The sequence below is a fragment of the Poecilia reticulata genome, linkage group LG21 (genome assembly GCF_000633615.1).
Source record: "Poecilia reticulata strain Guanapo linkage group LG21, Guppy_female_1.0+MT, whole genome shotgun sequence".
NCBI lineage: Eukaryota > Metazoa > Chordata > Actinopteri > Cyprinodontiformes > Poeciliidae > Poecilia > Poecilia reticulata.
The window spans coordinates 16,351,397-16,363,174 of NC_024351.1; the positions used below are offsets into that span (position 1 = coordinate 16,351,397).

Genomic DNA, 11,778 nt, shown 5'->3' on the forward strand with positions numbered 1-11,778 from the left:
ACGTGAAATAAATCAATATGTTTTTAATCAGAAATTCAGGGGGGGGGACTTGACAGGAGGTAGATGACTCAATTTAGCAGAACCAAGACAAAGGCGCAAAAATCCAAAAGTCAGGAGTTCTGTGGTTTAAATTGACTATTTCATTTTCATTTGTATGTTAATGGCACTTTTTGCTCTTAAATGAGGGAAAAGCTGATGTTGGCTTTCGTATGAATTTTTTTCTTTTGACGACACTAGTTTTAATGGCTTATTTCTACCTGCAGCTTCAGAAAATAAATACACAGTGACCAAGTCACTCTGGACATAATAATATATGTGTTTTAAAGATTCATGTGCAGCATTATATATATATATTTTTTTTTTTTGCCATCTGGGTTAAAGGTGGAGTCTGGAAAAACAAATGAAGTGAGTTCTAGAAGAAAATCTGTTATTTCTCCACATCATCTTCTTATAACCATGTTGTTATCATAGAGTTTTTAGATAACAGATTTTCTGATACAGTACTATTACTACTATTTCTACTTCCAGCCAAGTGAAGTAGTAAAATGTTTTATTTTTTCCATATTACAACATATTTTAAAGATTTTTGTGAAACCTCAAACCAATACTTAAAATGGGTGTCAAGAATTTGTTTTAGTTTTAATCTTTATTAATCTTGTGCTTTTTTTTTTTCATTTAATCTCCCTTGCATTTTAACATTGGTGCATTTCAGCAATGATTTTGCTAAAAGTGGAATCAAACGGAAATTTCAAGGTAACACATATGGCTCTGCATATAAGAAATGTCAGGTGTTTAATTTATTGATAAATTGTTCAAAACATGCTTTGTGATTTTTTGTTGTTGTGACAAGAACAGACAAACAACTATTCTATCATTATTTTATTGTATTATTTTATATATAGAATTTTGTTTTACATCTCATCTGACACCACTCCAGTTTTATTGTCAAGCAAAACTGTTTTACTGATGTTGTTTTTAATTGTTCACTAAATTTAGCTAAATTATTGGAAACAAATTGATGTTCAAAGAGTAAAAAATTTTTTCTAAAAGCTTTAGTACAGTTTTATATATATAAACCCCATTGTAAAAATGTATACACACTGGGGAACAATAACAGCATGAAATTAATAAAACACAAAGCAACAACATGTAGAAAGCTTAGCTGAATTCACAACGGCGAACATGAAAAGCATAAACGCCGCACCGTGCACTTCTATATGTTCACACGAGGCATTATAATTAGCTGGTTGCCAAAAAGCAGCTGAAGAGCCCGTCGCTGTGATGGCGAGTGAAGCAGGCAATTCAGAAGCAACATTAGTCCTCTCTATCTGAACCGATGCTGCGCTCTCTGAATGGGACTTGAAGTGTTCCCCACTCACTCACATTCTGCCACAAGCCTTTCCACTGGCATCAGAATAAGTCCACGTTTACTGTGCTGTGCTTAGCAAACAGAAGGTGATTGTTTTTTTTTTTTCTTTTTCAAATCTCACTCAGCGAAGCGAGTGTCAAGAGCCAGGATAGCAGCAAACGGGGAAAACTGGAGACATTCTGGAAGCGTGACAACAACAAAAATACCTGTGAATGCTAAAAGGATAATATTGTGGATGGAAAAGAGATTGCTTTTATCATTAAAAAATAAGTTTGATAGTCTTAAATAATACTGTTGTTGCATTGCATTACACATCATTTTATTGTAAATGTTGTTTTAGACATACTGGTAGTGGTAAATCTAGAATGTGATATAAATATTTGTTTTCTTTTTTTACTTTGCTTCATCCAGAATACTTTTTTGAAAATTGTAGTATTTGTATTAAAACATGAGGCAAGAAACTACTGCTAAATATCTGTAGTTTAAGAAAAAAAGACACAAAAAGGCTGTATTAAATTGTTGGTGCCATATGGGCTGTTCTAAGTATTTCAGAAATTGCTGATCTACTTGGATTTTTACACACAATCACTTCATGGGTTTACAGAGAATGGTCCATAAAAGAGAGCATTAAAAGTCCAGGCAGAATTACTTTGTTGGTGTTTGGGGTTCAAAGGTAGACTCGTTTGAGGTGTTGACAGCGCAAATGGCCGCTCGTTGTCCGGCCAACAAGGAAAACACCTATTAACGTTGTTTCCCTTCCAATAAAAAAGATCTGTTTGGTTCAAATTGTTCCCTCTTTTATTAGAGAGTTTGAGAAAACACGCAGTCAGCCCAACACTGTATTAGCAATCAGCAGCAATGCCGTTTGTACTAAATATTTTCAGGTAGGGACGAGCCAGCTCTGTCGGGTGAATCACTCTATTTACCTGCAAAGCTAATGGTGATGAAAACTTGCACCCCATAATTGCAGATCATCCAAACTCCAAGTAATTACTTCATTACTACTGTTCTCACCTAAACACTGTGACTCCGGTGCTCTGTTATCACACCTTCATTCACTCCGTCTCCATTGCGCCGGGCTTGCAGCCGACTCTTCAGAGTGCAAACGAAAGCATGAATAATCAGCGTGCCGCAGAAAAAGCAACTTATCTTGGAGCAGGTCATTCCCTTAAACTGATTCCTAAAGATAAAATGTAGCCAACTTGGCTTCTTTCTGCCCACCGACAGACTGCTATCGGGTCTTTTTAACATCCAGATGGGCCGCGTTGTATCACTGCTGATGGAAAAACACTCGATATTTTCTGTGATAACTGGGCTTATTCAACTGGAGAAAGGCTGTGTAGACTGCAGGGCCAAACTTGAAATCCAAGGTCCATGTTGAAATGGGTTTGCAGAACACTTTAGAAAGTGTGTGAATGATGCAAACATAGCCGCATTCATCAACACCTGGGTCACCCACATACGGTTGGGTTTTTTTATTGCACGACTGAATGTAAGATTCTTTCTTTTGTTTGACTACTTTGTGAAAAAAACATCATTCAAATGGTTACAGCAGCCAGGAAAAATGAGTTTGATTCATTAAAAAGACACAAAATTCAAAGTATTTATTTCTACTGGCACTTAGCGGCAGTTTTAGACGGCCTATAGAAACTGTTAATTGAAAAAAATGACAGCCTTGTTTTAAAGGTTTGCATTTATACAGAAAAAGAAACGTATTCAGAGTATTTTGCTCACAGTACTGTTGTAGATAAAGGGTAGCAAACTGGTTTTATTGACTCATTTTCTTTAGTAACGTCATCCGATGAGAGCCGTGGCGTAGGGTGCAACATCGTGACTTGTTCCTCAGAGTTTTAAATACCCAACTGTGGTTTCACTTACATGTCTTCCCTTTTGTTCAGTGAAGCAGCTTTAATAAATGATTCACCAATTTATATTCTACATAACCTGCAGATCCTAATCTTTTAAGCCACTTTTGATTTTTACCAGTCATGTTTTGCAGCCTGTGGATTAGAAAGCAAACCTCAACAAACAACGCGAGATATTTGAAACTGAAATTTAATTACGTTTATGTTATTGCGGTTCTCTACTTTCTTTAGATTGTATTGATTTTCGCCTTTTGGAGCTTTAATTTGTCTTTGCAAAACTGAGCAGCCAATGAATATGTGACTATCTTGGTCAATACTGCAGTCTTGATTCATTACAATTACACATTGAGCGTAAAAACACAGTTTATTGCGCCCCGAAGTATTATTTATTTTCTAAATTCCATGTTTCACACCTAAAAAGCGTGTAGTCGTCTTTTAGTTCTTCCATCATTTTAACGGTTTTGAAAACGCAGCAAAATGTGCTTTGATGCGTCAAAAACTTTGAATTTTTGTGGTTAGTTGGTTAAAAATCTACCAGCGAAGAATAATTAGCAGGGCGTGAAAATTTGCTCCATGGTATTGTGAGTTTTAATCCGCATCTTGCGCAACATGGAAGTCGTAGGGGAAACAGTCCGAGTCAAATTAAAAGTTATATTTTGCTGTTATATTATGTATTTCTAACCGTTTGCAGCCAAAATGAAAATCAAAATAGAAACTAAAATTAACTACGAGGGATTTTCTTGACAAAACGCATTTTAATCGTTCTGAACAGATTTATAGTGACGTCTGAGTCAATTTTGTCATATTTGCAACAACTGTTTATTATTCACTCATTAAAACAGAGCAGGGCTGTGATTTCTGTACAGCTTGAAAAACAATGCAACAGATTTTTGCAAATGAAATATTCATGTGTTAACTACACTCTCGACTTTAAAGCTCATTGTCCGTTGAGAGCTTTGTGCACAAATGTCAGTGACGACATCATCAATTACGCTGTAACAATCCAGTCTTCTTGCTGGTTTTTCCCCCTTCAGGTGGGCTTGCAGCGCTGGTGGGAGCAGGAGATCCCTGTAGGCGATACCATCGGCAAAGGGGAGCTAATGACGCACAACCTCACCGAGCTGATAAAACCCGAATCGTACGAGGTGCGTCTCACTCCCATCACTCGTTTTGGAGAGGGTGACTCCACCGTCCGGATCATCACCTACAGCGGTGAGTGTCTTTTAAGTGTTGTCTCAAGAAGCAGCATAAAAGCAGGTCGAAAAACAGGGGGGAAAAATAAAAAATAATTCGAGTGTTGGTTCTATGTGTGGCGTAAAACACATCTCCACGGTGCGACTCTGTAATTAACCCCCGCTCCAGTTTTTGCGTCTCTACCACGACACGTGTCCGTCAATTCGTGGATGAATATCACAAGTTCACTTTGGCATCAGCAGCCATTTCTGCGATCATGACGGAGATCTATTATGCATGATATGTATGAGGACGGACCAGTAAAAAGTGAACTCATTAAAGTCATTTGAATTGCATCTAACCCATTAAGTCTTGAGAGGTTCAGCCGGATTTCAGCGTGCTTTGCTCCTTTCCAGCTTGAGCCAAACGAATGCTGATCAACTGACTAATATCTCTTCCTCTGACCTTTATTCCCTGAGTCAGGTTTTTATCCTTGGCTTGGTTAAAGGCTGACTTGTTGTTTGTGTGCTGGAGAGATCGCCGTAACATCAGAGCCAGAGGATGACTCAAACATGTCATTTAGGTCATCAGACCAAACAAAACTGGTCAGAGATGATTCATGTTTCTCTGCACTCAATTTGCCCATGGACAAAAAATTTTTTCCTTGTTTGTTTGTCTCTTTTCTTCTGCCAGAGGATTTGTTGTGTCTCCTGGAATGTTTCTCAAATAGCACAAAGGTATTTTTATTTCAGTGCTGATCAAACAGAGCAATCGTAACATTTCATCCGGTTTTAGACTCTAAACCAAAGACCGTGGTGATAAAATAGAGAGTTATGCTTTACAAAGAACTGTTGTAGAAACTGCCGTGAAATTGCAAAAACATAATCGTTTCAGTTTGAGATTGTTGTTTCTCCTCGTATATGTAAGGAATGAAGAAGCAAATGTACATTGAGAAGTCCACTACGCTAAGTTTCAACAAAGCGATTCAAAACAGGATTTTTAGGATTTGCACAGTGGAAGCAAACCAAGGTTGTGACGTTAATATCCTACAAAAATTGAGCAATACTGCAAAAAGCCCAAGTCTTTGCTGGCAGTTAAATGAACTCTAACCACATGAAGGATTCTCCTCTACAGAAACATCAAATCTGGAGTCTATACGATATTTACATTTAAGCACAAAGAAATCAAGTAGTTTTAAACTTGAGTGCATACTGGAGATATTGTTTCATCATAATAATACGCATACGTCAGTCTTAGCTCTTTGACATTAATAAAACTTTAGTATATTATCAAAATTCCTGCTATCAAGTGATGCAGTGAATCATATATATTCTCTAATATGACATAAAAACCACTGCCGCATCTCAGATTATTGTCCTAGAATTAGAGGACAAACAGAGACGGGGATGGGTAAGACGTATAGTCAATACTGTTATATTCTGCTCCGCTCCATATAAATGCACAACTCCTAGGTGATCTTTTCTACATCTTTATCCTCTAGATATCAGCTATGATGACCGAGAAAAGTGTTTCAGCCGCGCTTTGGCTGTCTTCTCGCAAAGCAAGTTTCTGTTTGTGGCTGAGCTGCAAGAATAAATAGACAACGTAAGAGTCTGAGTCAGAGTAAAAGCAGTTTAGCAGGCCGCCTCTTGGAATACTTTTCTTTTAGCTGTTCCTTAGCAGTTTACATGTAATCAAGCAGATCCCTACGATAACGCGACAAAAGGTGAGAGATGTGCCAGAGAGCAACGTTGAATTATTTCCTTTAAATCCACATTCTTATGCAACTGTGAAGTGAATAAAACTACTGTAAGGCGTCCAAAATAAAAGAAAATGGAAAAAAAGATGGTAACTCTGACTGCTCTTCCACAACCACTACGAAACAATTTTACCAAAACTTTTTTTTTTTTACTTATAAGTCATTCAGTTACAAATTCACTGCTGTGCTCTGTATTAGTCCTGCAACACACCTGACTTCATCAATTATATCCAGTTCTCTGACCACAGTCCATCACATCACCATGACTACCATATCTATATACACAATGTTCCCTTCGTAAATAAATTTTACACCAGATTTGACTGAGAGCAATAACTTCCAAATTGTACAATTGTATATTATCACAGAAAGTTTTGACGATAATAGATATTTTATCAAATCAGAGGATTCAACAAAGTCATTACTTCCTGAGCGTACTTTATTGTTAGACAAATTGTATTGGAAGAATTTCTTGATTTTAACCACCAGGCAGTAATCAGGCATCGGTGTGTCTACTGAAATCCACCCTCCACAAAGTTTAGCTATTTTATGACTGTTACATTTTCAAATACTATCGCTTTTGTTTTGGAACCTTTTTTTTTATCCCTTAGCAAACGGTTAGTATGTGTTTTTTTAAAGGCAGATGGAAAAACCCTGAAAATATAACTTATTAAAGCAAAAACATGGACAGATTACTCCTACAGCCTTTTGATTATATATGGTACAATATCTAAAATATGGCAAGAAATAAAGAAAACTAAGCTAGCTTGATATTTTTCATAAAGCACTAACTACGCCACAAGGGCTGAAGGAAAATGTGTCCTTTCGTTCAAGGAAAACATGACATTGGGAATGTTAAAGATGGAGATAAAGACAACACAAAATCTCAAACTGCGCAAGATGCTAGTGAGACTATTGGCTCACCACAAAAATAATCAGCCAAGTAAACTGCAGGCATCAGGCCGGTTGAGCCCAGTGAACACACACTAGAATACACTTTATTTTAAGGATATAAAATACCAGTTTGCAGGTGCAGTTTTATTCTCGGCATGTTGACTGATACGCAACGAAAAGGTTGACAGTGCCATCCAGATACCCAGGTACTTGAGATGTGCATTTTCATAAAGTAACTGTTTTCCGTCTATCACTGCCTGCTGAGATCTTCCTGAGTGGCGCTGCTGCTGCAGTTGTGAATAATTTAGTTTCACTGCAGCTCATCACGACTGTTAGGAGAAAAGAGAATCGGAGAAGACGGGGTGGGGGGGTGAAGACAGAGAAACAGGCAAACTTTCCCCCAGTGGTCTGTGCTAAACCTTGAATTGAATTCAGACGAACTGAATCGAATTGAATTCAGTCAAATATGTAAAGAACTGTGGCTAATTAAGACAGCGAGAAGCACAGGAGGATAGTCGGAGGAAGCCAAACTGGAGCTGAAGAGAAAAAGGGGGAGAGACAGAACAGAAAGAAACCAAGTAAGTTTTGGTGTTCTCCAGCCTGCACAACAAGAGACCGGACTAATTATCACTCTAGGGTGCTCCGTTCTCCCATGCGCTCTATGACGTTACTGTATCGGGCCAATGCAGGTCTGAGCCAAATTTACTCTGCACCGAGATCATGTCCCATTAGTCACCCTGACTGACGGCTGAAACGCAGCCCGAGATCGTCTGCGCTTTGGCTTCTGTTTAATCATGGTAGGAGAACTAGGACCTGAGGGGGCTCCTGTGTACAAACTGTCAGTGTTTTATTACATTCAGGGCTTTCCAATCTCCAGAAATATATTGTAGGATTTATATATATTAAAAGAAATAAAAAATTCCCTTCTCACCCTCCGCGGGTGGTCTGTTTCATCCTCTGAGCTCGGGTCCTCTACCAGAGGCCTGGGAGCTTGAGGGTTCTGCGCAGTATCTTGGCTGTGCCTAGAACAGCACATTTCTGGACTGAGATGTCTGATGTTGTTCCTGGAATCTGTTTGAGCCACTGCTCCAGTTTGGGGGTGACTGCCCCGAGGGCCCCGATGACCACAGGCACCACTGTGGTCTTCACCTTCCAGGTCTTTTCCAGTTCCTCCCTGTGGCCCTGGTATTTCTCCAATTTCTCATGCTCCTTTTTCCTGATGTTGTAGTCACTTGGTATTGCTACATCCACCACAACGGCTTTCCTCTGTTCTTTATCCACCACCACAATGTCCGGTTGGTTCGCCATTACCATCTTGTCTGTCTGGATCTGGAAGTCCCACAGGATCTTAGCTCGGTCATTCTCCACCACTTTTGGGGGTGTTCCCCACTTTGATCTCGGGGCTTCCAGTCCATATTCGGCACAGATGTTCCTGTATCTTGGTGTCAAACAATGATAAAAATGTTTTGCACAATTTGACAGATTCTTAAGTAGCTTGTGCTCGGCCTGATTGGTTCATCAGGGAACGTCGGCTTTTCATCTCGGCAGAAATTCTCACTAGGGTTTAAGTCTGGACTTTCACTAGGCCATTCTAACTTATCATAATCTTTCCATTGTAACTTAGCATAATTGAACCCGGGTAGATTCCAAGTCTTCTACAATTCAAATCTTTTTCAACATTGCCTTGTGTTTAACTCCATCCAAGTATCTATGAAACCTGACCAACCTCCAGAAAAGTAGCCTCAAAGCATGATGCTGCCACTGCCATGTTTTATCGTGAAGACAGTGATGTTTGAAAATCTTGTGTTGCTTTCCTTTTGACTTCACAATTAGATGCTACATTGTGTTGACATAAAATCCTAATATAATCTTTTTTTTGTTGTTGTGACACATTTTAAGGAATTTAAACGTAGCGTATCCCTACGCGATTGGGTGTGTGCACCTCTTTGTTTTTCCATCAATACAGCATTTTGAAAACGGTACTCTCTGCGTTGGATGGTGAGCAATTAGTTCCCACAGAGTCTGAAAAAAGTTACTACATAAAAAATAAAATGTAAAAAAAAGTGTGATTCAACTGGTCGAGCCATTTTTTTTTATTATCCACAATGGCAGCAGATTTTCTGTGACTGCAAGAAAACACCCAAAGCAGTTATTGTGTCTCCAGCTGCAGGATGAAGAATGGTCACGTCGGCCAACTAGATGCTGTTTTATATACTGAAATATACTGCAGCGGCAAACTCAGCATCTGTTTGGTTTTTGTATTCACCTCCATTCTCTCTCATGGCTTTCCCTGAACAGTGCAGGATTTAAAGTTTAAGCTTCATGTCAGCGTCTCTCTGTGCAACAGCTGTATCCTGATACTACATCTTCATGCATGAAGGACGTCCGTCTCACTGTCACTGTGGAGGATCTTTGATATTTGTGCTGACTTGGAGTCTCTTCCTACTTGGAAAAAAATCATTATCTCACAAAAAAAAAAACTGTTATTTTTTGTGTGTAGGAAAAATTTTTACCTGAACCGATGTTTAAATCTGAAAAATGAAACGCATTATTATTTATTATTTTTAAAATGTTCATGTGGAGGTCTTGTAATAATAAATTGGCTGAAATGAAGTGAAAACATCAGATTCTCAATAACTTTAAAAATTTGCTAAAATGCTTTGCAGTCTCTTGAAATAGTATTCATACCTTCGCATTTTGATAGTTTTATTGCATATTTTAAGTGGAAGTAGAAAGTTGGACATGATTATTATGAAGAATGACATTTTTCTTCTTTTTTTTTTAATTACAAAAAATCTAAAACATGTATTATGCATTCGAGGGATGAATTTCAGCCCCATTTGTTCTGGTGCAAAATTCATTCCTCGAACACTTATTCAACACTCTCTACTAGGTGCAGCACAGAACTCCTTCTAAAGCTCCTACAATCGAAAGAACACCACAGCTACTATTTTTTATTTTCATAAAATAAAGAAATGCGCCCATAAATTCTCTAACAGTTCCCACGATGGAGGGATCAGTGGATCCTTTAGATGCATCTATTAAATATAAGAAATTCAGTCGGCAGCAAGATAACAGACAGAAAAACTGGAAGACGGACTCGAAGCTCCAACTCCCTGGAGTTTTTGTTTGCCTGGCTGCTGCTCGAAATCACATAAAGTACCAGAGTTATAGCTGTTTTCCAAATCATTTCTGCAGCAGTAATATTAGGTATAACATGTAAATTAGCACATGTTCGCTCTGTTCTTCTTGAATGCTGACTGCTGGAAATAGGTACCGGTCCCACACACAACCCTGACGAGAATTAAGTAGGTGTAAAAAATAAATAAATAGATGGATGGATGTAAATTAGTGAGCTCTTGAGGTTTCTTATTAGTAAATTTCCTTGCCTATCAACATTTTGAGAAAAGCGACCCCTCTCCTCCGACACCTGCTACCTTTAGGATTCTTTATGGTAATCTAAGCTCCCCAGCTGTGCCAGACTGCAAGCGAGATACTTATCTGTTTGGTTGTTAAGACCCCATATCAGGGGCTCTTATGGATTTCCTTCTACTCATTTGGGTTCCTCTGCCTGACATTCTTTAGAAATCAGCTCCCGAAGAGCAGACAGCAGCGTTTGTTTGAATTTTAGCCATGTACCCTTGCTGCTTCGGAGAAAAAAAAGTCATGAAATATATATGATTTGATTTCGCCTGTTTGTGTTTTTGATATCTTTATTTTTATTTATTTTTATCTCTGTTTTCTACTTGGCAGTCAGTGCAACACTGATCAATATGAGGGTCTATTGGAAAACTCAGAGGCTTTCATTATTGTAACTCTGCAATGTGATGGAAAAGCGAGAATAATTTTCAAAGTTGAGTTTTCTACATGTTGGTGTCTTGAGTGCACAGTTCAGACTTTAGCTAAAGGGTTTGAAAGTGACGTTACCTGATAAAAACATCACTCCGTTAAACTCACCCACTCTGCTGCTCAGATGTTCAAACTGTGCATCACAGAGAATCTTTTATAGCTGTACATCACACGAGGTCAGTGAAGTGACAGAAGAGTCCGAGCGGTTCTTCTCCGTAAGGGCATGAAGCTGCGGTCACGGAAATGTCTGCCGCTTTGTTATACAACCGAGGTACCAGTGGGCCGGGATTCCTGCCAAGATGAAGTCAGCGCTCGGATCTGAAACTGCCTCGATAGACCGGTGTCCTTTGGCGGTCACTGAGCTCACTTTGTGTTTCAATCAAAATTAGGCACTTTGGATGGAAGTCAATCATGCTCCAGACAACAGTCTGTCCTGTCCTCTCCGCTGGAAAAGAACACAACACGGGTCAGCAATGCACCCAATACAAATGGATGTTTTATGGCTCCACTGCACGTTAGAAAACTTTCACCAGGATTGATAAACTGTCTATGGAATAAATGGAAAGTGTGTCGATTTCAAATGCTGTGTTGAATATTTTCTAGCTCTTATTGGAGGATACAACAAAGTCTTTTAGTTAGTGATGTACTCTCTGACCTCAGTATTCCTTCTTGTGCCGTGTTACATTAATAAACATCTTAGGTAATCAACAGAAATCCTGACGTAATCTCTCTTCATGACAAACTAATTTTCTTTTTTTTGTGTGCCTTACCTTGTCTTAATAAGGGATTGTCGGTGTTGGCTTTGTATCTTGAGTCTTTTTTTGTGTAAGCATATGTTCTGTTTGGTGATTGATTTCTTTTTGTTTTTC

General features: G+C 38.6%; 1 protein-coding gene and 1 long non-coding RNA gene across 9 annotated transcripts in view; one reads left to right on the forward strand and one right to left on the reverse strand.

Moving 5' to 3' along the window:
• Window positions 1–11,778, forward strand: part of LOC103457909 (MAM domain-containing glycosylphosphatidylinositol anchor protein 2) — a 198,895-nt gene that overhangs the window by 160,303 nt on the left and 26,814 nt on the right. For all 4 annotated transcript variants that reach the window (XM_008398386.2, XM_008398385.2, XM_008398387.2 and 1 more), the window contains one exon: window positions 4,269–4,446. In XM_008398386.2, the coding sequence (XP_008396608.1) occupies window positions 4,269–4,446 (178 nt within the window). The remainder of the gene's footprint in view (window positions 1–4,268; window positions 4,447–11,778) is intronic.
• LOC103457911 (uncharacterized) overlaps window positions 1–11,778 on the reverse strand; it is a 75,997-nt gene that overhangs the window by 21,962 nt on the left and 42,257 nt on the right. For 2 of the 5 annotated variants that reach the window (XR_532499.2, XR_532498.2), the window contains exon 4: window positions 11,018–11,354. This is a non-coding gene — a long non-coding RNA (uncharacterized LOC103457911). Of the gene's footprint in view, window positions 1–9,124; window positions 9,503–9,573; window positions 9,592–11,007; window positions 11,355–11,778 lie in introns of those variants that run through there. The other 3 variants (XR_001776104.1, XR_001776103.1, XR_532497.2) reach the window with 3 other exon arrangements.